This window comes from Talaromyces stipitatus, genomic scaffold (assembly GCF_000003125.1).
Source record: "Talaromyces stipitatus ATCC 10500 scf_1105507295511 genomic scaffold, whole genome shotgun sequence".
NCBI lineage: Eukaryota > Fungi > Ascomycota > Eurotiomycetes > Eurotiales > Trichocomaceae > Talaromyces > Talaromyces stipitatus.
The window spans coordinates 955,348-980,098 of record NW_002990119.1 but is presented as its reverse complement, the minus strand read 5'-3'; the positions used below and the strand labels follow the sequence as shown (position 1 = coordinate 980,098).

At 45.8% G+C, this 24,751-nt stretch overlaps 12 protein-coding genes across 13 annotated transcripts; 7 read left to right on the top strand and 5 right to left on the bottom strand.

Annotated features, from left to right (window-relative positions):
* Window positions 1-105: 105 nt before the first annotated feature.
* Window positions 106-1,499, top strand: TSTA_100670 (monocarboxylate transporter, putative; the record flags this gene model as incomplete). Its single annotated transcript, XM_002486016.1, has 3 exons — window positions 106-287; window positions 348-489; window positions 540-1,499. 3 exons carry the CDS (start codon window positions 106-108, stop codon window positions 1,497-1,499), a joined length of 1,284 nt encoding a protein of 427 aa, XP_002486061.1.
* A 315-nt stretch (window positions 1,500-1,814) lies between these two features.
* On the bottom strand, window positions 1,815-4,194 carry TSTA_100660 (uncharacterized protein; the record flags this gene model as incomplete). The annotated part of the gene is made up of 5 exons (XM_002486015.1): window positions 1,815-1,902; window positions 1,963-2,044; window positions 2,102-2,375; window positions 2,444-3,710; window positions 3,769-4,194. The coding sequence occupies 5 exons, from the start codon at window positions 4,192-4,194 to the stop codon at window positions 1,849-1,851; spliced, it is 2,103 nt and encodes a 700-aa protein (XP_002486060.1). The 3' UTR covers window positions 1,815-1,848.
* Window positions 4,195-4,420: 226 nt separating this feature from the next.
* TSTA_100650 (hydroxyquinol 1,2-dioxygenase, putative) lies at window positions 4,421-5,249 on the top strand (the record flags this gene model as incomplete). The annotated part of the gene is made up of 4 exons (XM_002486014.1): window positions 4,421-4,446; window positions 4,633-4,804; window positions 4,881-5,061; window positions 5,116-5,249. 4 exons carry the CDS (start codon window positions 4,421-4,423, stop codon window positions 5,247-5,249), a joined length of 513 nt encoding a protein of 170 aa, XP_002486059.1.
* Window positions 5,250-5,908: 659 nt separating this feature from the next.
* TSTA_100640 (acetyl-CoA acetyltransferase, putative) lies at window positions 5,909-6,192 on the top strand (the record flags this gene model as incomplete). The annotated part of the gene is made up of 2 exons (XM_002486013.1): window positions 5,909-5,946; window positions 6,000-6,192. The coding sequence occupies 2 exons, from the start codon at window positions 5,909-5,911 to the stop codon at window positions 6,190-6,192; spliced, it is 231 nt and encodes a 76-aa protein (XP_002486058.1).
* Window positions 6,193-6,399: 207 nt separating this feature from the next.
* TSTA_100630 (beta1,4 mannosyltransferase, putative) lies at window positions 6,400-7,123 on the bottom strand (the record flags this gene model as incomplete). The annotated part of the gene is made up of 2 exons (XM_002486012.1): window positions 6,400-6,730; window positions 6,978-7,123. 2 exons carry the CDS (start codon window positions 7,121-7,123, stop codon window positions 6,400-6,402), a joined length of 477 nt encoding a protein of 158 aa, XP_002486057.1.
* A 966-nt stretch (window positions 7,124-8,089) lies between these two features.
* On the top strand, window positions 8,090-9,228 carry TSTA_100620 (ubiquitin carboxyl-terminal hydrolase isozyme L3, putative). Its single transcript, XM_002486011.1, has 2 exons — window positions 8,090-8,190; window positions 8,242-9,228. The coding sequence occupies exons 1-2, from the start codon at window positions 8,133-8,135 to the stop codon at window positions 8,940-8,942; spliced, it is 759 nt and encodes a 252-aa protein (XP_002486056.1). The 5' UTR covers window positions 8,090-8,132; the 3' UTR covers window positions 8,943-9,228.
* A 2,140-nt stretch (window positions 9,229-11,368) lies between these two features.
* On the top strand, window positions 11,369-11,622 carry TSTA_100610 (uncharacterized protein; the record flags this gene model as incomplete). Its single annotated transcript, XM_002486010.1, has 2 exons — window positions 11,369-11,403; window positions 11,475-11,622. The coding sequence occupies 2 exons, from the start codon at window positions 11,369-11,371 to the stop codon at window positions 11,620-11,622; spliced, it is 183 nt and encodes a 60-aa protein (XP_002486055.1).
* Window positions 11,623-12,853: 1,231 nt separating this feature from the next.
* TSTA_100600 (uncharacterized protein) lies at window positions 12,854-13,704 on the top strand (the record flags this gene model as incomplete). The annotated part of the gene is made up of 2 exons (XM_002486009.1): window positions 12,854-13,117; window positions 13,183-13,704. 2 exons carry the CDS (start codon window positions 12,854-12,856, stop codon window positions 13,702-13,704), a joined length of 786 nt encoding a protein of 261 aa, XP_002486054.1.
* A 743-nt stretch (window positions 13,705-14,447) lies between these two features.
* On the top strand, window positions 14,448-14,817 carry TSTA_100590 (uncharacterized protein; the record flags this gene model as incomplete). The annotated part of the gene is made up of 2 exons (XM_002486008.1): window positions 14,448-14,625; window positions 14,660-14,817. 2 exons carry the CDS (start codon window positions 14,448-14,450, stop codon window positions 14,815-14,817), a joined length of 336 nt encoding a protein of 111 aa, XP_002486053.1.
* A 684-nt stretch (window positions 14,818-15,501) lies between these two features.
* TSTA_100580 (uncharacterized protein) lies at window positions 15,502-16,599 on the bottom strand (the record flags this gene model as incomplete). The annotated part of the gene is made up of 2 exons (XM_002486007.1): window positions 16,200-16,599; window positions 15,502-16,094 (listed from the first exon to the last, which is right to left on the bottom strand). Exons 1-2 carry the CDS (start codon window positions 16,519-16,521, stop codon window positions 15,502-15,504), a joined length of 915 nt encoding a protein of 304 aa, XP_002486052.1. The 5' UTR covers window positions 16,522-16,599.
* A 1,666-nt stretch (window positions 16,600-18,265) lies between these two features.
* On the bottom strand, window positions 18,266-22,579 carry TSTA_100570 (ankyrin, putative; the record flags this gene model as incomplete). The annotated part of the gene is made up of 1 exon (XM_002486006.1): window positions 18,266-22,579. The coding sequence occupies one exon, from the start codon at window positions 22,577-22,579 to the stop codon at window positions 18,431-18,433; it is 4,149 nt and encodes a 1,382-aa protein (XP_002486051.1). The 3' UTR covers window positions 18,266-18,430.
* Window positions 22,580-23,001: 422 nt separating this feature from the next.
* TSTA_100560 (uncharacterized protein) lies at window positions 23,002-24,746 on the bottom strand (the record flags this gene model as incomplete). Of its 2 annotated transcripts, XM_002486004.1 has the most annotated exons (3): window positions 24,380-24,746; window positions 23,773-23,829; window positions 23,270-23,675 (listed from the first exon to the last, which is right to left on the bottom strand). In XM_002486004.1, the coding sequence occupies exons 1-3, from the start codon at window positions 24,556-24,558 to the stop codon at window positions 23,270-23,272; spliced, it is 642 nt and encodes a 213-aa protein (XP_002486049.1). In that variant the 5' UTR covers window positions 24,559-24,746. The 2 variants fall into 2 exon arrangements, with proteins under 2 accessions (XP_002486050.1, XP_002486049.1); XM_002486005.1 differs by lacking the exon at window positions 24,380-24,746 and having other exon boundaries at window positions 23,002-23,675; window positions 23,773-23,978.
* Window positions 24,747-24,751: the final 5 nt, after the last annotated feature.

Here is a 24,751-nt window from a genome sequence, read left to right as displayed (position 1 = left end):
TGTGGACTGTGAAGGGAGTTGCAGAAAGAATATAAATCGTTCGTGGTTCAAGTCGAGAGCGAGCCATTCTCGGAAATATCTCTGCTCACTCAGTCAACTTTCAGGATGTCTACTCCAGATGTATCGCTTGGTCAGGTTAGACCAGATACCTCTGAGAATGGGTCGAATAGGCTCGAACGCGAAAAGCCCTCCGCTGAATTCCCTGAAGGTGGCGCTCGAGCTTGGATGGTGGTTTTGGGTGCATTCTGTGTGTCATTTTCAACTTTCGGATACATGAACGCTTTTGGGTACGTTCTACCTAGACGCCTAAAATCTTTGCCAGGAATCTAAATGATGCATTGGCACAGGGTCTACCAAGATTACTACGCCAAACACTACCTGTCCAACGAAACTTCATCCAATATTTCTTGGATTGGGTCTGTTCAGATCTGCTTTCTGTTTTCTGGTAGCCTTATTGGTGGGCCATTGTTCGACCGCTACGGTGCTTCGGTAAGGACCTTGGATGCCTTCCACGGCCATTTACTAATTTTGCTCTATAGATCATTCATGTCCCTGCGATCGCTGTCGTATTGTCGGTGATGACGACATCCTTGTGCAAGAGATACTACCAATTCATGTTTGTCCAGGGAATCTTAGGTGGAATCGCTTCTGGCATGTTATTCGCTCCTGTCATGACATGTGTGAGCCACTACTTTCATAAACGACGTGCTGCAGCTCTCGGCATGACGGTATCCGGGTCATCCATCGGCGGAGTCATATTCCCTATTGCCTTGAGCAAAATGCTGGCAAACGAATCCCTAGGATTCGGCTGGTCCGTCCGCATTGTGGGATTCATTATCTTGTTCATGTTATTGATAGCAATGGCAACCGTACGAGAACGACTTCCCCCTCGCCAGGGTAAAGTCCTCTTACCATCAGCTTTTACTCGCGCTCCTTACACTCTTGTCACGCTTGGGATTTCGTTCATGATGTGGGGGCTTTTCACTCCGTTCTTCTATCTCCCGCAAAATGCGCATTCTCACGGCATGGATTCGCAGCTTTCTTCTTATCTTTTGTCTATTCTTAATGCCGCCTCGGTCTTTGGCAGAATCCTGCCGGGTCTGGTTGCAGATGAGATCGGTCGGTTCAACATCCTGATCCTCAACAGTCTTTGTACGGGGGTTCTACTTTTGTGTTGGATCGGGATCACTTCAAACACATCAATCATTGTATTTGCAGTTCTGTATGGCTTCTTTTCTGGCGGAATTGTTTCTCTCATGTCTCCTTGCATCGCCCAAGTGACCCCAAGTCCGGACCAGATTGGCGCTCATCTTGGCATGTCCATGGCAGTCGTTGGTATTGCCGGTCTGACTGGAACTCCGATATGCGGTGCTTTGCTTGAGAGGTACGGAGTGTATACACAGCCCGCGATTTTCAGCGGTGTGGTGATGTTGGCCGGAGTTGTCCTTGTCGTTGTGGCGAGGTTGTATCTACAGGGAAAGGTTCTGGCAGTTATGTGATCGTATCTCGATCTCGAACGGTGTTTGATTCGAGCTGTATGACTAATTTGATATACATATATATCATCATTGATGTTACTTAGATAGATCTTTCAAAAATTCCCTGCTTTTCTATGTTAGCACACTTGATCAAGGTTAAGGTGATAAGCCAGCACGGTGAGAGGGCATACTGTTGCGAAGATTGAGGATATAGTGTATTAAAGTTGAGTTCCGCTCACCAGAAGTGAAGGATTGTATGTTTACGAATGACTGTTGGTTTCCCAAGGCTGCGACTTGACTCTTTGAACTATTATGAGAAGAGAGGCTTGACATTAAAGAATGCAATGGTAGAACATCTGACTCAAATGGCCTACAAAAAGGTGTAACCGTTACTATCATTGATGAATTCAAAGTCCTCCGAAAACTGCTCAATCTTAGCTCATCACATGCAAGATAATCCAAGATCTAGAGAAATATCACTTACGATTGAATTGAGCAAGTCAGTTGTACCGTTCGAAAGCATCGAGCTTGCTTTTTCTTGGAAGTCAAGCCGGCGTGGACTGCTGCTATCATTACAACTAATCAATATAGGTTTGATCCTGCATCGAAATAGGAATACTTACACTGAACCTGGCAAAAAGTAATCTGGCTGAATGACAGCCTGCCGCATCTGCAACATTGTGCATACGCGAATCACTCTATCCGCTGCTTCTTGATCGGATGTTACGCGTGATTCTGGCCACAACCGAGACTTGACTAGACCGAGTATCATGCTGAGTATGTAGTACTCATTTAATCCCTGAAGGGTCACATTGACTCTCTTTTCAAGGATATAAAGGCCCTTCTCAGCTGTGGCTATGAGAAATGGTGAGACCTGGGGAAATACTGCCACAGTGACTGGTTGATTCGAAGTTAGTGATTCTGCTTCCCTCGCCTTTCGAAATGAATAGCTGGCGATTACTTACTGAGCGGTCCAATTTCATTGTATATCTCATGACAAACATTCAACGCTGCAAGAACCAATCCCGTCCTGCAAGCTTGTTCCGGTACCTTTTCATCAACTATAAGCTTTTGATAATGATCAAGTACTTTCAACGACGCCTCCAACCTCGCACGTCGACATATCTTAGACTTGAATGAAGGTGAAGCTTGAACTGCGAATTGGAAATACAACAAGAGTATGTACTGGTACAGATGGATGTTCAGTACTCTCTTCACGTACATTGTAGTTTGCTGCTGTCGTGGACTGTTTCGAGGATTGTTCCATTCAGGGATATTCTGGAGTTCTACTTCTAGCTTCTCTCCAAGGGCCAAGACACGCTGGAAGTCGTCTTGCTCGCGGCATCCATTCACCAGCGCACATATTTCCAATCTGACAGTTAAAGAACTGTAAAGCAGGACCTGAAACGATGTGTCTGTCAATATGTCGCGTGGCATGCCTTCCGGTAAATTGTGACCTGACTCCTGTATTTCCTGGAGCTTGTTGTCATCAATGTTAAGAGGAGATATTGCGTTAAAGTCTTCTATTCCGATATTTGGGGGCATGCCTCGCTCTACCGCGGCCTGGAGGTCGAGCTCAACGATTGTCGCCCATAGCCGCCGACGCATCTCCCGGTGGTAAGGCGATATCCTCGCTGCTGGAGAAGCTTCACGGTGGTATCCTGCTGCCATGGCCCAGCGAACGAGTCCTCCAGTATACATCCAGAAGGAGGCCTCTTGGATATAGTTTGCACGCTTTGCAATGAGCAGGAGACAATGACCTGCTAAAATGTCCCAGGACTGAGGAGGCTGATTAGCTGGGGAATTGAGCCATGAATCCGCGGCTCCCAGCCAACCAATTGCATGGTCATAGACGGTTTGTTGGGTCGCAGCATCGATGTAGATTTCCGGGTGAAAGATTGCAGCTGCAGCTGTAACCAAAAGGAGCTGCACCACGAAGGAAGTCGGCGTGCACAGCGGATTGGACCAATGGCGATTGTACTCTGCTATAAAAGTGGATTTATCGAGTACTCGGTGTAAGACCTCGAATCGGTCAATATACGTCTGCACCAATGTGTCCGCTACCGGCTTCTTGGGAATCAGTTCCCTCAAAGTGTCCGCAGTCACGGCTTTATGTGCCAAAGGAGAAATCCGATAGCCGTCATTGGCAAGGGGATAAATCTCGTCACGTATGGCGTTGATTGCTGGGTTTTTTGTTTTTACTTGGATGATGTAGGATCGCAGTTCGGTAAACTACGACTCCTGAGAAAATGCGCCCCATTGTAAAAAGGAAGAGGAGGTATTGACGTACCTGTTGGTAAAAGTTCAGGGGATAACTACACCCATAGAATTTGGTGATATTTTCTTCTCCCTTTAGATGCGTTGTTTTTCCATTCCAGTTGGAAGAGGCCGGCGGTCTTTCCGGGGTTTCTGTCAAGGAGACTGGGGTATGCAGGGGCATTGTCATAGCACCAGCGCCGCTGCCCTGATGGCCATCTAGAGAGAATCCATCCAATGAGGAAGTATTTGCTGACTTGTTACGGTAGGTGCATCTGTTTGCGTTTCCTGTCTTCACGCAACGGCTGCAGCATGGAAATTCACGTCCACATTTCAGCTTACGCTGATAGCACTGGATACAAGCCAATGGTGGACGTCTCCTCTTGATTCCTGGCTTAATCACACGCTGTGAGCTCATTGGCACAGAGTTCGTTGTTACCTTCGAGTTTGATTCTCGCATTATCCACAGGTTGAGGGAAGATATTGCCGAACTGAAAGTTTTTATGCTTGAGACATCCGATTTCGTTGATTCGGCAATTTCGGGCTCGGCAATTTCGGCAAATTGAGAGTTTGGCTCACTGCAAATTCTGTCCACTCGGGGGTCTGCTAAATGGATGTATATGCACGTTATGCATTTCTTGGGGTGCGGCTTAGGTTTTATTTAGCAAAAGCCGGGGATATCATCAATGCTTGCCATGCGGAGACTCAAAGGGTGCAAGGCATGAGCCCTTAGACAGTTAAATAAAAACCAGGGCCACGCAGAAAGGCTACCCAGGAGGTCATCTAGGGTGTCACAAATTTAAACAAAGACCAGGAGCAATCTCATCGGAATCATTCAAAATAGATCTTTCTGAACTCCACCAACTGACAATTTCTGTTCTCCATTCGGGTCCAATAGCTCACCTAGAGCTCGAGAAATCCTCGCAGGCTTAGTACGATATCTTCATGCATTTTGTCACGATGTGAATATCACTACAAAGGAACTTCACATTGCCATCGAAGCCCTGAACCGATCTGGCCGGATGAGTATCCCTGAACGCAATGAGACGTTATTGAGAGCAGATTGCTTGGTCGTGGAGGCATATATCGAACCAACCATTTCCCTCTGCATGATTTAACTTTGCACCTGGGTTGGTCGATGCTCAGACACAGAAAGCTCTAGAGGACAACACCAACCCCACCAATTCCTGCGTTCTCGGCCCATTCTATACGGCTGACCCTCCACGTTACGAGAACGGCGACAGCACTATTCAGAAACACCTAGGCGGCGAAGTGGCATTCTTCCATGGTCGAATTTTGGATGCAGATAGCAATTTGCCGGTTGCAGGTACGTTTAGTACACAACTCAATTCTAGTCTAACATGTTGCTGGAAGTCCCTAGGGCTTTCTCTGAATATATGGCAATGCGCTGTCAACGGGTTATATGACCAACAAGACCCCGACCAACCATCAGGGGACATGCGTGGTATGTTCACCTCCAATACGGATATGGCCGGTACGCGTTCCACTGTATAAAGCCGATTCCTTATCTCGTTCCCTACGATGGGCAAGCCGGCGATATTCTCAAACTGATAGACCGCCACCCTTATCGAGCGGCTCACATTCACTTTATGGTAATGAGTGATTCTTATCATCGTTTGATCACACAAGTGTTCCCTGGGGATGATTCTTATCTAGGACTCCGACTCTGTGTATGCGGTAAAATCTGATTTGCTGCTTAAATTCAGACCTTACAACTCTGAGTCACCGCAAGGTAAGGGGGGGCAAATGTGTAGATGTGAAATGGGAAGTCAACTGGGATTTCAAGATCAAGCAGCAAAATGCTTGATAGGGAAAATTTTGGATTCACCTGGTACGAAATATACTTGTTCATAATAGCAGTGAAAAACCCCGGATCATTTAACAGTGCCCCCAAGTAACCCTGACCTGTGATGGTGCCAATCCTGTGTATTGGAAAACTAACTATCCTACATACAAGGGGTGCGTATCGACGAAAATATTGAACATGAGGAAAGGAAGGAAGAAAGAGCTCTGCTCCAGCTGCGTAGCCAGCCTTTGTGTGCGCTCTACGCGAGTCACCTTACCATATCCATCTCCGACATCTGATGTCAAGATGATTTCCTAATACGGCACCGATAGGGTCACCAAGGACCAAGTTGCTGTGTGGGAGTTCAATGAAGCTTTTGCAGCCGTCATCAAGGCTAATGAACAGGTATATTTGTCCCATCATTTTCTTCTCACGAATTTTATGCTCATCAGGAACAGATTCTCGGTCTTGAAAATTCCTGCCCTCGGCGGCGCCATTTCGCTCAGCCATCCTCTTGGCAGTTCAGGTTCTCGGATCTTGACCACTTTGCTCCATCAGCTACAACCAGGGGAGTATGGTGTGGCTGCAATTTGTAATGGTGGCGGAGCCGCAACAGCTGTGGTGGTTCAAAGACTGGACCAGGTTGCATAGTGTCGTAGAAGTTGCATATCTCTTTTCTTTCATAGGCACTTGTCATGCTATGCAATGTATAACGTTCTATTGATATCAGGTTTCCTTTCGTCAGCCGACCAGCATGCTCTAGATCCCAAACATTACTAAGATAGCTGTACAGCGAAGAAAGCTTCATTCTTAAGGCTGAACCACTTCCAGTAGTCGTCCTGCAATAGGACCCCATTCCTAATCCCATCTACGTAGGCTTTCCTTTTGGGCACCACGTCGCAGATTTCCCAACTTTGATGCATGTCCAAACAAGTCTGTGAAATGACTCGCCAGTTCTTCTGGGCTACCGAATCCTCGTCCGTTGACACCTTCTGTGACTAACTCCGGCCAAGCCTCGAATCGATTCCATCCGACAACCGGCAAACCAGCGTGAAACATATCCACCACCTTCATGGGTAGATAAACACCGCTGCTGCTGGTGTGTAAGCTGACGCCCAATGATGCACGACCCAAGAGTTTTGCGTAGTCGAGTGTGCTGAGCCAACCAGTTTTGATATCCACTTGCCAGCTTTCCGGCGAGCAGATATTTCATTCAGATACATCTGTTTCTGTGGACCTTTGCCCGTAATTATTGCAGAATCATCGGCAATGTAGTGTCTTCAGTCGTTGCAATTTTAGAATACCGACAGAGGGCGTCTATCAATACCGAAAAGTCTTCATCGAGAGTCCAAGATGTTGAACTGACAAGAACGCGCACACCTCCACTTACTAGCTCAGTTCTAGTGGCTGCAACCTCTTTTTACGACACCATAAACTGTGTTCGTTCCTCCTCGTCCAAGATAGTCTTGAAGTGACTAGCTGGTCGGTCCTGTAGTGTTAAAATCGGAGCATTTGTGATTCTAAAGCCCTCCTGCAATGTACGAGCCGTGGCATTCGTGAGACGAAATGCGCAGTTGCTCATTCACAAAAGAATTTCTCGTACTATTTTGAAATCATAACCAAGGGATGCTGATCGCCTAGTTTTAGTGACAGTATCGAATACCCAAAGTTGTGCCAATCAACTATGAGTCTGGTCTGTCGGAATAAGCAAACTCCGGAAGCAAGGGCGAGAGTTGGGATTGACGGAGGGCTCTGAATGTACACACTTCAGAGTATTCCGCATTGGGAGATACTTCACTGATACCTGTTGAAATAGCAGCCGTCAACCTGCCCAGACGTTATTCATTACTACACTCGTTCCCATCTTAATTGATTGGTGCCCAGATGCGTTGCGAAAACAGGGGAGGGCAAGCATATATCTCATGGCACACATGAACGTGTATCGTGTATCGTATACCTATGCTCGCCGATCACTGATCTGAGATCAGAGTAAGTTACTCCTCACTGAGCTAGGTTCAATGGTATTCTGCTAACAAAGATGACTAAAGAGTCCAAGTCATAGCTATCAATCCAAAGAGAGAATAATTGTAATACAGCCATTCTCGGAACCGGTTTGACTGACAAACATATGATAGTTTTCTTCTAGCCGCACTGCAAAGGCATTAGCCTAAGTGGATTAATGAGTCACCTGTTTCAAGAGGGCTGCTGCAAAGTTGCTGGTTGTATTGAACATGAAATTTACACAGTATCACATTTATATTGCAGTACCTAACTTATGCATACGTCTATTTTAGTCCATCCACAGGTTTCCTCAAAAGAAGGATGTCGCATTACGTTAACTACTCCAAACAGCTAGCGAAATGATTTACATTGAGTGGAAGTAGTAAGTACATACATAGTACGTGATTTTTCGCGATATGAAGCAAAATCGTGCATCAAGGGTCATGCCTTGGGCGGTGAAAGCCAGTAAGACGAAGAGGAGCTACCCCGCCCACGATCCATCTTTCCCCCTAGGGCAGACACCCATCCACCAATTTCCTTCTGATTGAACTAAACTCCACAGAAGTTCATCACATTATAATCCCTTCGAAATGCCTGCACCGCCTCGGGTAGAAATCATTGATGGCATTAAGACCTTCATTCCACTCGGTACAAATTTATCCTCGTTTATGTAAAGAGCACAACTGATAAACGTCTCAGAGAACAATCCTGATATCCTAAAACTTCTTTGTGAGAATCTCCAGATCTCATTGGATCTCGACTTTCATGACATTATCTCAACCTCTCCAGCATTCCTTCAAGAGTGTTATTTCCGACCTTGTCACGCGATTATTGTCCTCGCGCACCGGTCTATATATCAAGCTGCCCGCTCAGCAGTTGAGCCAACGATATCAGAGTACAAAGGTTCAGGTCCCAATGAACCAGTTATATGGATGAAACAGACTATCGGCCATGCTTGTGGGCTGATGGCTCTCCTGCACGTGGTCTTCAACCTAGAAGGTGGTCGATATGTGCGCCCTGGCACGGCAATAGACGCACTCCGTCAGCAAGCTATTCTTCTTGGGCCCACAGAGCGAGCCCAGTTGCTGTATGACTCCAGTTTTCTTGAAGAGGCGCACATGGATGCGGCATCGCGTGGATCTTCGAATGTCCCCTCACCTCGAGAGGATAATCAACACCATTTCTTGGCCTTCGTGCACAAGGATGGGAAAGTCTGGGAGTTGAATGGAGGGATGAATGGACCCTTATTCCGAGGAGTACTCGGTGAAGGGGAGGATCTCTTAAGTGAGCGAGGGCTGGAGCTCACTGTTCAAGACTTCTTGATTGCTGCTGAACAGACTGGATGCGATGAGATGAGTATCGTCGCAATCACTGGGGCTGACGCTGTGGCACAAGGTTGACCATGAGAAACATAGCTTCGTGAGGCTGGCAGTTACATTATCATGATTGCATCTGGGTTGTGGAGCAATTTCCAATGAAAAGGGGCACCGAAAACCGTTGATGGTCTGTCCACCGCTCGAGGAAACGTTCAAGTCATAGTAGTTACGTGGAGACTTGATACAGAAGCTTCTGAAAATCTACAGACTCTAAGTGTAGATCGTTTCACTAACCGTTTGTAGCAGTTCAATGCGATCTTCTTCTAAGAAGATCTCCTGATACGGTAAAATAAAAACACATACTTATATTACTGAGTAGGATAAAAAGTTAATACTGTAATACATATACAATACTATATATATTTCATGGTCTATAACCTGGAAACTTACAGCCCTCGATTAAAAATAGGGGACTCAAGAAAAATTTCAGACTAGGTAAGGCCTTGGCAGAAAGGATCTTCAATGTTTGTTGGTCAAACCGATCTCGGGAATGACTATCTATCATAGTTTAGAGCGATCCGTGTCCTGTATGACAGTACACCCAAGCCTGTACAATTAATAAGTGTTAGGGTTCGCTCTCGTGCCGACCCTACAGATCTCGACACTCGAAATAGATACGCTTTGTGAACAGTTCTTTGTTATTCTTTGCATCTTTGTACGAGCACTCCCTCACCGTTTCCTTGTGCTCTACGGTACCTGCTATGCTAATTTGGAAGCTGTATAATTGAAGCTTATAAGGTGCTCATCCTGCCCATCCAGCCCATCTGGGAAATCAGCAATCTCGTTTGCTCTCTTGCTCCCGGTTCCCTATTATGGCTCGTTAATCTATTCACTTTCTAGGTAGATCTTTACATCCTAGTGTCTGTAACTCCGTATCTATACAAACCACCTAATACATATAGAGCTTTTGGATTACGCGTAACCTGTGACGGAAAAAGTCCGGGACAGCGACTTACCCCCAAATGACCCTAAGCATAAATAGATAGGGTAGTTTTATTGGTTAGGCTTACGCCATCTTCCTTTGCCATCGCCTATTTCATTGCTGCATGAGCAGTCTTCATGTCCAGCGTCCATGTATCGCTCGATTGCAATTATCCGCGCCACCGGGGAAAAGTTTCATTCACGGTTGTCAATGATAGTATCATTTATGGAAAAGGAATTGATTACGAGATGGTTGTCGGTTTCAATGAGATTTAGATCAACTACAACGGCATTGATTGTGAGAAGCCCTGCGCAAAATCTACTGCTGCCGCCAGCATATTCCCTCTTTCACATCCGCATAACTTCTGCTTGTGACAACGATTGCCTGCCCGCCAATTGGGAGACATGGTTATATCCGTATCCGACTGCGCATGGGAATAGTGACTCAAACTCGATGCTGTGTAAACCCCAAGCGTGGGCGCCTAACGGTGACCTGGGAAGAACTACAATCCCATACTCCGAAGGTCGGAGTGGTGTATTTATTATCATGTTGCATTCTTTGTCTTTGTCTTTGTCTCGACTACAAAATGATTTGATGCTAGAGATTACCCTGTCTGGCCTTCGGTTCTGAGGTAACTAGCTGCAGAAAATGTTGACAGTATTCCGGTCATGTAGACTATATGCCAATTTGGCCAAGGATGGAATCAGGGTGGTCAGGCAACTTGCTGACCCTGTGGTCATTTAATTTCTTTACATCTTCAACTCTCTGAGTACGACTTCATCGAGTAACCATGGCATATCATAAATGCTAATGGCAAAGAAAGACTACGATGCAAAGACCCCATGTTACCGTCTCCCCATTGCGGTACCAGAAATTTTACGTCCAGTGGGGTCGGGGCGCTCAATGAAGCACAAATTCCAATGGGTGTCGGATTCAATATGCCATGCACCCCCGCACGATTGGCCTCGCCAATCTGACGCGCAGGACAGCGCACTTGACGCATTCCCGTCAAATTTAGGGACAGTCAAGACTAGGAGCTTCCCTTTCACACTACCGAGTGATTTAACCAATACACGGCTGACTCAGGGTCTGGCAGGGCGCTCGACCGTGGCTCAAGGACCATTGCAGCCACTCTGCGAGAGAAACAGGGCAGATAGGGCCCTTGAATACGACATGGTACTGAAATCTGTGAGCTTACAACATCAAATTTGCACTGGGTCATGCGGAAAACGCTGATGAATTCATAGGGAAATAACATCACCAATAAACCAAATATGACCTTAACTTTAGAAAATGTGGATTCGGAGACTTGTGGAAGGGTCCTATAACTTATCTGCCAAAGACCGGGGGGGCACTTCACTAAGAGTGAGCATAGACGAAGCATCCACATAGAGGCCCTCGTGTCCGAGCCATTGGCCTAGCCTAATCTCAAACCATAACCACTCCCATTCCCACTCGGTGGTAGGCGCAAAGTAGAGAGCTCAGAAAACTCCCGATCTCAGGAACAAAAACTTCCGATGCTTACACCATGCCCTTTCAAAGCTCCGACAATATACCCATAAGGTCAGTGAGACCTGACCCTTGTGAGTGGTAATGCGTTACTGAAACTCTGCACAGCTATGAGATTACTACAGGTATTTTAACTGGAATTCCGTGGTCGCTTCTATCATGGTACATGAGGCAATACACTACCCCGACCTCCCACAAAGTATGGCGAATGCTGAAGACTGCAGCGGCGAAGCAAAAATTCCTGAAGACCCATTCTCCAGAAACAGCAGTTGACACAGTATGGTGGAGAGCTTTGGTGTTGGCCTCTGCCATAATACTCTCAGTTGGCAGTGAAGTCTTCAGAACGTCACCGACTCATAGCCTAGTACGAGTTCTGTACAAAAATCTCTCGTGCGTATCCTATCTCTATTGCTGCCGATATACGCCGGCATGGTGATTAGTGGTGATATGGTAGCTCTCGTATTGAGTTTGACCTATGTAGTAGGCATTCCCATTGTGTTTCAAATTGAATGGAAAGGTTCTAGGCTGCGTGAAAGGCTGGAAAACAAAAAGGCATCCTTATTTGTGTTATCTTTATTTGTTGTTTCGAATGTTCTCGGTTATGATTTCCCCGTTGATGCCCAACCGTTCTGCTGGTATTGCACTAATTATCTCCATTTTCGTTCTTCGTCCCCCTTTTGCGACACCAAGAGACTCTATCCCGGGATTACAAAGCCTGATGTTAATTCAGTCTCGCAGCGTGATGATGGTTTTTGACACTACTTGTCAGCCAGCAAGAGTCTGCTCTAACAAGTGCCCTGATAGCATCTTCCGAAGACATTCAACTAACTTTAGCTTCTGGTGGTGTAGTAGGATTATTTTGTGCTTTGGTGTCTCCGTTTCGTACAGCCAAAATACCATTTGGTATATTGATTTGATAAATACAATATTTATTGCGATCGCCTTTGCATTCTCCATGACATTTTCTTCCCCGGCTGGGCTGCGGTCACGGCAGAAGCTCGGTTTTGTCGCGACAGCATTGGTTGTCGTCTTTACTACTGCGGTACCTCATGAACAGAGCAGCCGAATCGCACATTTTTCATGGCCAATCTCGGCTTCTTTGTGTTATTTCGCTGCCACTTTCGACGATCCGAAGCCAGGCGAGATTACACAGGCCAAAACGGAATTATCGGCTGTGAGAGATCACATTTGTTAAGATGTCTTGAAACTTGGACAAGGCCACTGCCAGTATTAGAAAGGGAATGAAGGAGAACATGCTGAGGAAAAAGATACGCCAAAGACCGAATGTAGGCGACCAAGTCTTGTGGACGTAGCTAGAATATAGCAGCAACACGCATAGATCAAGGGCTGTAAAGCAGACGACAAGGCCCTCGATGAGTAGCCCTCCACTGTCCTGGGGCTTGCCCATTGAGGTGTTGGTCCAGATAAGGATTACCTGCTTATTGGATGAAACAAAAGATGGAAGGTTTCGTGTCTAGCTGAAACAGTAAACTCAAGTAGATCAATGACAGTCAAAGCGACCCGCTGCAAACCTGAGCCCCATGCTTCTTCACGCGGTGGTATCTTAGGGCTTCCCGCCTCCTTTGCCCCACCGTTGCTATACTCGGAATTCGTGCAACAGCTCAAATATGATTTTAATGCAACAGTCCTTGACCTCCCATATGTCGGACTTCGTGATCCGCTTCCCCCTGCATCAATAATGGACGATGCCGAGCATATCAAGTCGGCGACGACGAGACTAGCTGATGAAGGCTGTGATATCATTTCGGTAATGCACTCCTATGTTGGGATATGTGGTACCGAAAGCACGAAGAGAGTGTCTAAAGCCGAAAGCATGCTGTCGGGAAACTAGGAGGTATTATGCATCTTGTCTACATTGGCTCTCCGGCTCCTGAAGTCGGCGGGTCCATGATGATGATTATGGATGAAAAGCTGTCGCCCTTCATGAAACTCGAGATAGGCGAAGACAAGATAATCTTCAAGTACGCCAATAACAAAAGGTTTCTACGGGGTGGCTACCTGACCTCTGATCCTGAAGGCTACGCAAGCATCAATATCTCGGATCTCCCATACGCCGACTCGATCCAACATGCAGGGCAGATGAAGGCACATTCAGCAGAGAGCTTTTCAGGTCCACTTCATTACGCAGGGTATCTGAATACTCCTGTCACGTATATCATGTGTGAACGTGATATTTCTGTAACCCCTGAATTTCAGAGATCCGTCATTGACATGATTTCTGCAAATGGCGGTAAAGAAGTAACCACTCTTCTTTGCAATTCTAGACATTTTCCCAACATGAGCGACCCAGATGAGTTGGCAGATCTTATAAATACCGTTACTATCCAGGGTTGATGGAGATAGTTATAGCATCGCGAAAATAAAGTCAAACTCCATGTTATCTTCTAGATACTTTCCTCCTCAATCTTCAAGAAAATTTCACGCTTTATAGATTCCCCAGATCTTATCGGACCATTGAATAGCCGAAATGGTTTGAAGAGACTGGATTTGTCTGTCATTTACAGCACCCAGGCCTATAACAGATTATATGTGGGGAGAGACTCACATCTGTAATGAAACGAATGAACCTCTCGTTACGGTGACCGCTATATTAAGTGAACTTCACCTAAGATTTTTAGTGAATCGATATTCCTGTAGACACGATGGCCGATTGTTTAACTTGCCAGTCCGAATAAGCCGAGCCACGAAACACAGATAATCTTGGAAATGATACGCAACCAAATCCGCGGATACTGCACTTAGTGGTATCCAAAGCTCTTTAGAAACAAATTTCTCAACATCGCGGCGAATAATGATCTTGAAGAGAATAACTCCGCCTGAAACAGAAGATTGACGGCATGAAGAATACGGGCCTCGACGCACTAGAGCGTCTTCAGGCAAGACTGTTATAATTACAGGAGGTGTAAACGGCGTAGGGACAGATGCTGTGCCTCTTATCAATGTGCAAGGAGCAAACACCGAGGTTGCTGACCTGGAATGTACTCGCCCTAATGCTGAGACATTGATACTATCTTTACAATATCCTAGCTGTACTCTCTTTGTGGGCGTGAATATCCTCGTTTGGAGAGAAATGAAAAATGCTATTTACTCAATGCATGAAGCACTTCAGCAAAGTAGAAATTGTTGTAGCCAATGCCGGGATCATGGAGAGCCAGAAGCTTTTTGACATTAGTGATGTTGACGAGCAGGGAGAATTACGCCAGTCCGCGGAAAGATTTCGTGTAATCCATGCCAATATCAAAGGAACAGTTAACAGTACGTTTCACTTCTACTCTTCGTATTTTTGTAGCTGATTTTGTAGCCGATCAATGGAGGAAGTCGGGACTCAAATCTAACACAGTGGAGAGTGTTGCAATCTCCATTGCCCTAGCCAGTGTGCGAGAAGAGACTGGAAAATGTTGTATGGTACACTATCCCCAACTTCTTCCTGGTCTTAGTATTTGTTGAGATTTCACCTAGGACACCTGGGGGAAGTCGATAGAAGTAGAAGACAGTAGAAAATTACTTATTCCACAGGGCCTGGGCTAGGAAACGGTCCAGCTGTTAGAGTCCGTTAACAAGCTTTTTGAAGTCGATGGTTATCTATTACCTGGAAAAGATGAGCGATATAAACAAAATCCGGCATTTATGCTATAAAAAGATACAGTTTAATTCATTGCTGGGACAAAGTACTCAAGGGGTAGCCTCGGTAGCCCACCCTATATCAACAATTTGTGCGTGGATTGGAGTGTGAAATGATATAGGTTACATCCAATATCCTGATCCATAATAAGAACGAAAGGTTATAGGATGAGAGACCTCAATTCATATCACAATCCCCTCAACCGCGTTCCAGGTAGTCAAACAGAAAAGCAATCCAATCCAAAATGACATCCATAGTGGTAGCCATCGGGTGTCATACAGATTCTGCACGGGTATGTTGGGCCCCGTTATTGAACTACTACCTTCTGAGTCTTACGCTCGCAGGACATTTTGCGACTCATTTGGCAGTGGATTATGTCGTCCGTTAGTTTCACTTCTTGACTCGTCATGCGTGAAAGTAACCAAAGGTAGATCGTTCTCGTTCTTCGAAGAACGATTCTTCACAACATCCTCTGGAGGAAGCCCGTTTGTCAGCACATATGTTCAACTTCAGCCGGTTAGGGCGTGGATCTTACCCCAAATCATCTCCCAGACCTGGGAAGTAGGGAGAGCCAAAAGGAGCATAGGCAGTACCTGGCCGAATCCCCAAGAATTTTCATCTCCATTCATTACTGGTGTATTTTCTAGCGTCATTGCTGAAATCGCCGCGTCTTTTATGCCTGTGATCGCAAAAGTAGCGTAGAATAGCGTTGCCCAGACACGATAGAGATCGAATGTACGTGATGCAAAAATCTGTATGAGGGTGAAACCGAGAAGATAGGTTATGAAGAGGGTGCTATCGAGAATGAAACGGAAAGATCCTCGCGTATGATCACGATCTCTTCCATGACATAGGGACACAAAAGGTTGTATGAGGTGCAATTCTTCAAACTTCTGGCTTGTCAAGTCATGCCACCACCTAGGTGTAAAGAATCTCATGGCATGTCCTTTAAATGAATCATAGTCAGGTGGACAGAGCTCCTTGCTAACAGCTGCAAACCCCCAAAACAAGAACACCGATGTTACGATTGTAAATGCAACTTCTGAGCCATTATAGTACTGAGGAAGGTCGGCCCAAATACATTGCACAACAACTCCAAGCTCTTCAAGAAAGTATTCATTATAAACCAGAATATTCGAAAGGAAACTGAATAAGAAAATGCAGAAGATCGCTGCTAGTCGCCACCATCTCACCCATGGCCGCCTACTTAGCTTCTTCCTCAGAATCATCATGGTGGGCTGGTGAGTAGCGAAGCTGAAAACTTCGAGGAGGTATACAATATAGAAATGATACTGCGTCATGACGCAGTGCCTCTGAAACCCCACGATGATGATAGACACTCCAGTGATGAGTTGCTGATCGCTAAGAGTGAAAGCAATCTTTTCGATGGTATCAGCAGAGAATATTGGATGGTGGCGTTGACGATCGCTATCGAAAAGCCCTAGTCGTTTTCGTATGAGATTTGTGATCTTGTTCTTCAGGTTTCTGCTCTGCTCAACCACTACTTTATCGAGTTCATTGGTGTTCATTGGTGGTGTAACATACGACCAGTCCAAATAAGTGACATCCACTATCTAGGGTGCCAGCGTTGACGATAAACTGAGTATGAAGAGGGAAACTATCTATCGAGGGGAGACAGTCCGTATTTAGACCTCCATCCATATTCACTCATTGACGGTAGTGTCCACCTCATACAAGCCTCTATTGCCGTGTCGGCATCTCAATAGGGAATCAGTGCGTATTAATAACAAATGCCAATGCGGTCGATATCGCAATTATTGATGGGGACCTTTATTCAAAGGATTCCCAATCAATAAATGACATCAAGCCGGAAGCTAGGGCTGAGCCGTCACAGGTGGTGCCGTCGAAACGCTCCATGAAGAAAAATGCAATGAGAACGAAGAGGTACGTAGTCCATGCAGAGATTAAAAATGCTAATATGACCTGCGGCCGTATATTAGAGGGACGATCAGTGGTTGCATTGTATTGTCGAATTGACCTACACCCTTTCCGGCCTATACACAATTGATATAAATGTCAATATACGTCTAAAGAGTAGTAGACTTTATTGAACGCACCACATCTGGATCCGCATGAAACACAACCGGGCCGTTGTCCGTGCAGTTGGCCACAAAATCGAATCCAGGACAGGATATCTCGACTACAAGGCCACCTGAACAGGGTGATCAAGGTTTCTCGAGCGTGAGAAGCGATTTGGGGAATTCTCCTGGTATAGTTGCTAAGACTGGGCATATTAAGAAGAAAAAATCGACTCGAAATTATTTGAAAGATGGGTATCCTTCTAGATATACATTTTTGGGAGGCTTGCTTGGGTCCATTCTATTCGGAGTTCCGATGTCATAATACATCCGGACGCACTGTTGACATTGAGGCCTATGATTCGCTTTCCCAGACAGTGGAAAGGGAATTAGATAGCGAGCCGCGAAGCTTAACACTTTAAGGTATTTCCATGACTCCGACCCGTCTTGACTCCCAGACCCTTATAAAATCTCTCAACTCGCGTGATGATTGGCTTGGTAAATATTACCAGACTTTCACCAAGAACAGATATCAAGGATTCGGACCTGCTCAAGTTATCAGGATTCGTTCATTTGTAGATGATGGCATTAATAGCTTTTCGTACATGGAAGGTGTGGCAGCTGAGCAGGATGTCATTTAGAAGCACGTCCGATTTGATATTCCTGAAGCAACGGATCCGGAGGAACGTTGTTCCCCAATAGGGTTACGGGAACTTCGGGAAGAGGGTAAATGTCGAGGATTAGGTCAGCTAAACCTAATCAAGGAAAGCCTACAACATTGATACCAGGAAAATTCGAGAATTGAAGTCACAAGATTGAATCTACGAATCAATTTTACAGCTCTGTGTCGAGAATCTCCTATTGAGATTGTCTGGATATCTTCTATATGGGATTCTCAAGCATAAATAGTGTCTAACAATCCCATCAAGATGTAGATAGAAGAGTGTGCGCAGAATTAGGTCAATATCAATATTTCCCACTATAAAGACATCTTTGAGTATTGAGCTTAACTGAGTCTGTGCTAGTGCACAGCAAGTTCCGATAGTAAAGCTTGGCCACGTGGCCAAGCCACAACATATCAAGCCCCTGAGATAGCTTCATGTTTATGGCTTCTTCTTTCTCCCTTCATGCTTAGTGCTCTTGTTCATAGCTTCCAATATGATATTGCTTGGGCCTTTACAGAAAGAGTCCCTACGGAAGAGATGGAAATAAACCAGTCTCTTTGTTGATAGGTGCGAAAATAAAACGAATAATATTTCACAGTTTCACTTATCATGACCAATAACTTCCAACATACAAATCTAATAGTATCGTAGTAGGTGAATCAGGTTATGTACATGGAAAGGATGGGTATCGAAGGCATTGGGTATATGCGGGTATATGCATGTGTGAATAATGTTTAAATATCTTGATGGCGTCTCATCAGGGCCACAAAGAAAGCAACAACCAGAACAAAAACGGCAGAAGCAATTGTAGGAATATATGTTTGCAGTGAGACACCCTTCGAATTTGTTGTCAACGCTGCGGGTACCACTTCGGGTACCACTTCGCCGATCTTGACTTCCGATGAAATTGGTTCAGCTGCCTCTGTCTGCTCAGACGTTGGGCTATCCTCGTTGGCTTTAAACTCCGATTTGACAGAATCATCTTCAGCATCCATCAGAGATGTCTGGTCGGTATCACCAGTCATATCCGTCAAAGAACTGTCATCCGTTGATGCAGACTTCAAAGAAGCATTTGACACAGCAATCGTTTTTCCTAACTCCAATAGCAAAGCCGCAATATCTTCACGTTCATAACTCCTAGCTATCATGAACGGAGTCCTACCATACCAATCCTTTTTCCACAGCTCTGCTCCGGCAGCCACAAGCCGACTAACTGCCTCAGCACTGCCGTGAATCACGGCCAACTCCAGGAACGCGTTAAGAGTAAGTGTGTCATCGGTCAATTTCGCACCATGCTCAATCAGTAAGATGCTGAGGGACCTTTGAGATCCTGCGCGACATATTTCCAGCGCCGTAGCACCCCATTGATCGAGTGCGTTGATATTGGCACCGGCATCCAGAAGGATTTCTCCCGCTTCGTAGTTGGCATACAATGCTGCCAGATGCAATGGTGTCCGTCCGTAGTTGTTTGTAACATTGACATCAGCACCGCGGGATATTAATTGGCGCGTCATTTCTTCGTTATTGTTAGTGACGGCGTAGTGGAGAGCTGTTTCGCCTATATCTGGGTCTTTGCCATTGATATCTTCATCTAACTCTTCGGACAAACGTTCGGTTACCTCGTCGGTGAGATTGGCGCTGGCCAGCGCCCAGAGGGCAAGAGGTTCGCTGTCAACGGATACTTCCGTATTCGTCCGGTGCGGAGGTTGAATTATTGTACCGGTATCAGTCCGTTTGGGTGAACTTAAATCAAGCACATCCTCACTAACTTTCATTTCTTCTTCCCGCTGTCGTCTGGCGCTTCGAAGCATTTGCAAGATACCATTCTCGTTCATCTCACGTGCAACACGAATTGGTGTCCGGCCAAACTTGTCTTTGATTGTTGGATCAGCACCATAATCCAACAGTACTCGAGCTGTGTCGTCGAGCCCGAGTCGAGCCGCATCGTGTAATGTCGTTTTACCATTTACATCCTGCATGTTTACGTCCAATGTGGGATCGAACTCCAGTAGAATTTTGATGATTTCGGAGCGACCATTGCACGCTGCGCTATGAAGTGTACCTCGACCAAAACAGTCCCTGGCATGTACATTTGCACCCTTTTTGAGTAATAATTCAACGACCGGAATGGCATTCCAGTCAATTGCTCGCATGAGTGCTGTCCCTTCTGTGCCGTATTGCAAAGCTTCGGTGTCGGCGTTTCTCTCCAGTAACGCTTCGACGACATCCGTATACCCGTTTTTCGATGCATATAAGAGAGCGGTTGAGCCTCTCTCATCCTGCAAATCGATATCGATTCCTGGCTGCTCGAGGAGAATCTTGACACAGTCAATCATACCAGCACTGGCTGCATGAACTAGAGCAGTTGCGCCTGGAGGATCGGAGCAGGATTTGTTGATTTCAAGCTGTGGCACAGACACCAATAACTGGACAATCTCAGCACAGCCATTCATGGCTGCAAGGATCAAGGGAGTCAAGTCACTTTGTCTTGGATGCGTGATATTCACATCAATACCCTTCTGTTTGATAAGTAATTCCACAAACGCAACTTCATTTAGTTCCGTAGCCTTATAAAGCAGAGAGCGTCCAGTATTATCGACGCTACTGACAGAGGCACCGGCCTCAATAAGGACCTTTGCAACGTCCACATTGCCATGGTCTGCTGCGAGCATGAGAGGTGTTACGCCATTCGCATCTTTGACATCTGGATTGACGCCTTCTTTAACAAACTCGGCCACCAGTTTGGTTAGGCCCAAATGAGAAGCAAGATGTAAGGCAGAACTACCATCTTTCCCAGCCCAACTTGAATGGTCTTCATCGTCCAGGTACCACAAGGCTTGCGTCAATGATGCGAAACAGCCTTGATCATGGAGCAATCTTCGAGCGCGCTCCCAAAGGTCATCCCGGGAAGTTTGAGAAATAAGCTTACCCCAGTTCTTGGCCGCATATCCCAACAATGGATATTTTTCAACTCGTTCATCAAAGTCAGTCAGCTCGGTGGGTCCAGAGCATGCTCCATTCTTAAATGGATCAAATAAAAGATATGTCAAGCAGACGGACACCAGCTTATCACGCCCTTCGGGGAAATATTGTTGCCAATTGCGCCGGAAAAAGTCCTGTGCTGAATAATGAACTAGTCGAACACAGTCTGATTCATCGAACTGTACCAGGCCGGCACACATCGACGCAAGAACTGGAGCCTGAATGATGAAATCTTGATTGATGTCTTCGTCCATTTCCGTCACAGCAATTGCATGCTCGATAGCACCAACGTGCAATGGCTCCTCAGCAAAGACTACCCATCTTAAAAAGTCCATTGCCACTTCTCTATGATTCGAAGATAGATCGGAGATTCGCCCCATCGCGTCCGTAAATGTTCCATCAAGCTCATTTGGCAGCACCTCCAGAGCCGCTATGACGTCTCCGGGCCTTAGTTTTGAAGTTAATGTATCCATGTTGAATTTAGCGAGAAGGAACATTCCATCATTTTCATTCACAACCGTACTTATAATCTTCTCTCTCAATCCTTCTTTTAGGGCAATACATTTCTGCAAAAATGCGGAAGTCGTGATACGCCATTCCACGTAGGTAAGTAAATCTTCCTCGACGGCAGCGACTTCTATCCGGAAGCTGGTGAATTGCTTGATAAGGGAATGCGCTTGACCGCTGCATTGTTTGCCGTCGTCGATGCATTTCTGACAGATATCATAGTTGGAGTCGTCGCACTCGTAGCAGTGATATTGATAGGGAAGGTCTCGTGCATTACACTGGTCGCAATAGATCCCGCGATCCACATGGACAAAATGTCGGACTATATTCTCCAAAGGTCGTGACGTAATCATTAAATTGACTTTAGCTTCCAGTGAGGTTAGAATTTCGATCAACGTCAAGCGTTTATCCTCTTCCCGCAATTCATCCAGCCCATCAATGACGATAAACGACCGTGGGAAATTCTTCAACTCCTGGCACAGCACCGTTATCAATTCCTCGCGGCTGGGTTTAGTTCGTGCGCCGCTGTGTTTTTTGAACATCTTGAGCGTATCCTTCGACTTCACACCGTATCGTTGAGCAATTTGCTTGAGTAGACTCCCGAGCAATGAATCTATCCACTGTGATTGCGCATCGTCCCATTTGCAATAGAGCATCAGAATTGCAGCATCTTTTACTGGTTCTGTGTTGCTTCGACGCATATTATCCAGCTCATCTATTACGATCGACGACAGAAAAGTCTTTCCAGCACCAGGAATCCCTGGACAGAGCAGGACGCCATTCTCATGCTCAATCCATTCACGGAAGTCCTCGTGATCAAGAAACCATTTACAGGTGCCCTCGTGGTGTTCCCTAAAAAGCAGTTGTTGCTTTGCAATAAAGTTCAATGAAGAGAGCCAATCAATCATCTCCTTCAGTTGAGTTTCATCGACTATGTCCTTTACCGCCAGGGTGGTTTGTAAGATGTCCCGAGTCATAGAATGATTGATCTGCGACAATGCAAACTGTATAGTTTGCTGCATTCGGTGAATCTTCTCAACGACTTTCAATACATCCGCTTCCGTGAGTGGCCATATAAGCGTCTGCTTGATTTTTCCATATCCGGACCTGGATTTGAGCTTGGTGTTGAGCTCATTAACGAGATCTTCGATTTCTTTGATAATTCCATTGTCGACGGCGAATAATGATTGCAGTTCTTGAGGGATCGCATCCTGTCCCTGAGTGTCGGCGAGTTGAGTTTGGAGGGCGGTGATAGTCAACCATAAATGAGTGATCTCATTCAACAAGGACAGACGGTCTTTTCCTCCTGATGCAACTGAACTCAAATAACCTATAATCTGGAAGGCCGCTGTAGCAACTCCTGCGATGCTCGCTGAAATGCTTAGAGGATCCATGACAGCGACCTCTTTCGTATCTTAACTCATATTTCGCAGGCAGTCAAAATCAAAACAAAAGAGTGAGGAAATAGAAAACAAAATTAAATTAACATGGCTATAACCGACACGAAAAGAGGCTAAAACCTCGAGCTGAATGCCGGCCCCAGCAACGTGCATAAGTGTAGTGAGCATGGCGTTCCGTTGCCAATCATCGTCGCAAAACCCCCCGCGAAAGAGAGCTTAGACGTCTTTAGTGTCGCGTAATCCAGCCTCTCGTAAAATCATGCTGCTTTTATAACTTATCTCATGATTTGAGATGCTGACAGATGACACTTCGGAGATGGTGGTGGATTTGTTGAATTTGATCTATGATAGAAATTATCAATCTCCCCGGTTGAAGATGAAGATGAAGACATATTCACATGTCACGAGGCCCGCCACACCATCTAGATATCAACTCAAATTTCGCATGGTGCAGATCTTTCTATATACATAAGTAGTATCTATAGACTGAACAGGCTCATGGACAGAGTTAGATTTGAAGTGTTGTGTATCTGCTACAAGTCCTGAGGCATGAATCTTCCCATAGACATGACTCCTGTAGTGCATATTTACAAACGAACTCCGCGTGAGAACCCAAAGACCGAGAAACAGTGCCTCATACCCATGTATATACATGGGTACGTCAAACGTCGACCAGATTCGCGCTCAATTTCTCTTTTTCGACTTGGAAGTCTTGGACCCAAACAACCCCAAGAGATACGCGATACGGTTCACGAACAGAAAAGCCGTGAAGCCAATATTACCCCAACTAACCAGAGACCACGACGCTACATCAAAGAACGTATCCGGACCCATAGCAGCGTAGGTCGCATACAGATGGCCTAAGTCTGCGATCGACAAAGCCACGACAGCATTGCGCAACACGTGGATCTCAGAGGTACCGTATATGAGTCCAACGCCAAGCATGCCGACAAGACCATATATGTTTGCCAACTGGTAGTTCAATGCAAGAACACTGGGGTGGTGTGGTAGCGTAGGGGGCGATGCTAGGGAGGTTTGGCCGGCGATGAAGTTATTTGTATCGATGATCGGGGCGAGAGCACCGGCAACCCTTGCAGTAAGTCAGCACTCGCAACATAAATCGTGGATTTTGCTGAGGCATCTCAATATTTCAGGCTCAGGTAGGAAAGGCATCATTAACAACGCACATGGTGAGGGGCTCCAAGACCCCAAAGAGGATGAAGGGCCATGTCGGAAATAGAGTACTGAAAATAGGCATTTAAGCGTTAGTATGTACAATGGGTATCTCAAATTGTATGAAAGTCAGGATCCTGACTACAGTCGTCGTGCATGCTGTGAGCTTTTGCGACCGAGGACTAAAGATATATACCTAGGTATCCACTAGGTAAACGTCGTGTTGATGTTTCACCGTAATCCCGAGTCCATATCATACCAAGTGCCGGAATAATATACTCCCGTTTTTTTTAGGGGATACAGTTTGAGGGTTATCACAATTCTGCTTCCTACGACACACGTTCCCTCGACTAGTTTCTTGATTACCATCATAGTAAATTTGATGCTACTCTACAAGTCACTGATTGGTGATATTCTGTACAAGTCTATAAACAGTTGAGATCTGGTCATTCTGAGTATAGGGTTAGGGCTAAGGTTCGGAGTTGATCAATGCGGCATCTCCGACAGGTATACCGAGAAGGATTTGCCATAACCCGCCAATCGCTCCGCTGACAAGCACTATCGAGCCATATTACGTCTTTTCGTGCATGCGTAGTTGAAAGATCTAAATATCAATTTTACCATGGTAGATGCAAATAATGAAATAGGAGGAGAGTCCCAAGTCTTAAGGGGAGAATTGAGGCTCTTCTAGGCGGCCCGTCCGCCCAATAGAAATTCTGGCCCTCAGGCAACCATGTATTTGCTGACTCACGAGGCAAAGTCAAACCTCCTTCTCCAACACAACTCAAGCAACACGACATCCAGCCAGGTTCTTTTACGAAGAAGCACTTCGATGGAAGGCAATCTTCGTTGCTTCTTTCATCACTTCAATCTCGACTCAATTTCCGCTCTCAGAGGTCCGCATATTTGCCTCTGCTCTTCAATCCCAATGTCCAGCCTGTCACTCAGCAAAAGCGATTGCCGCGGTCTAGAATCCTAACCCCCCACTCCCAG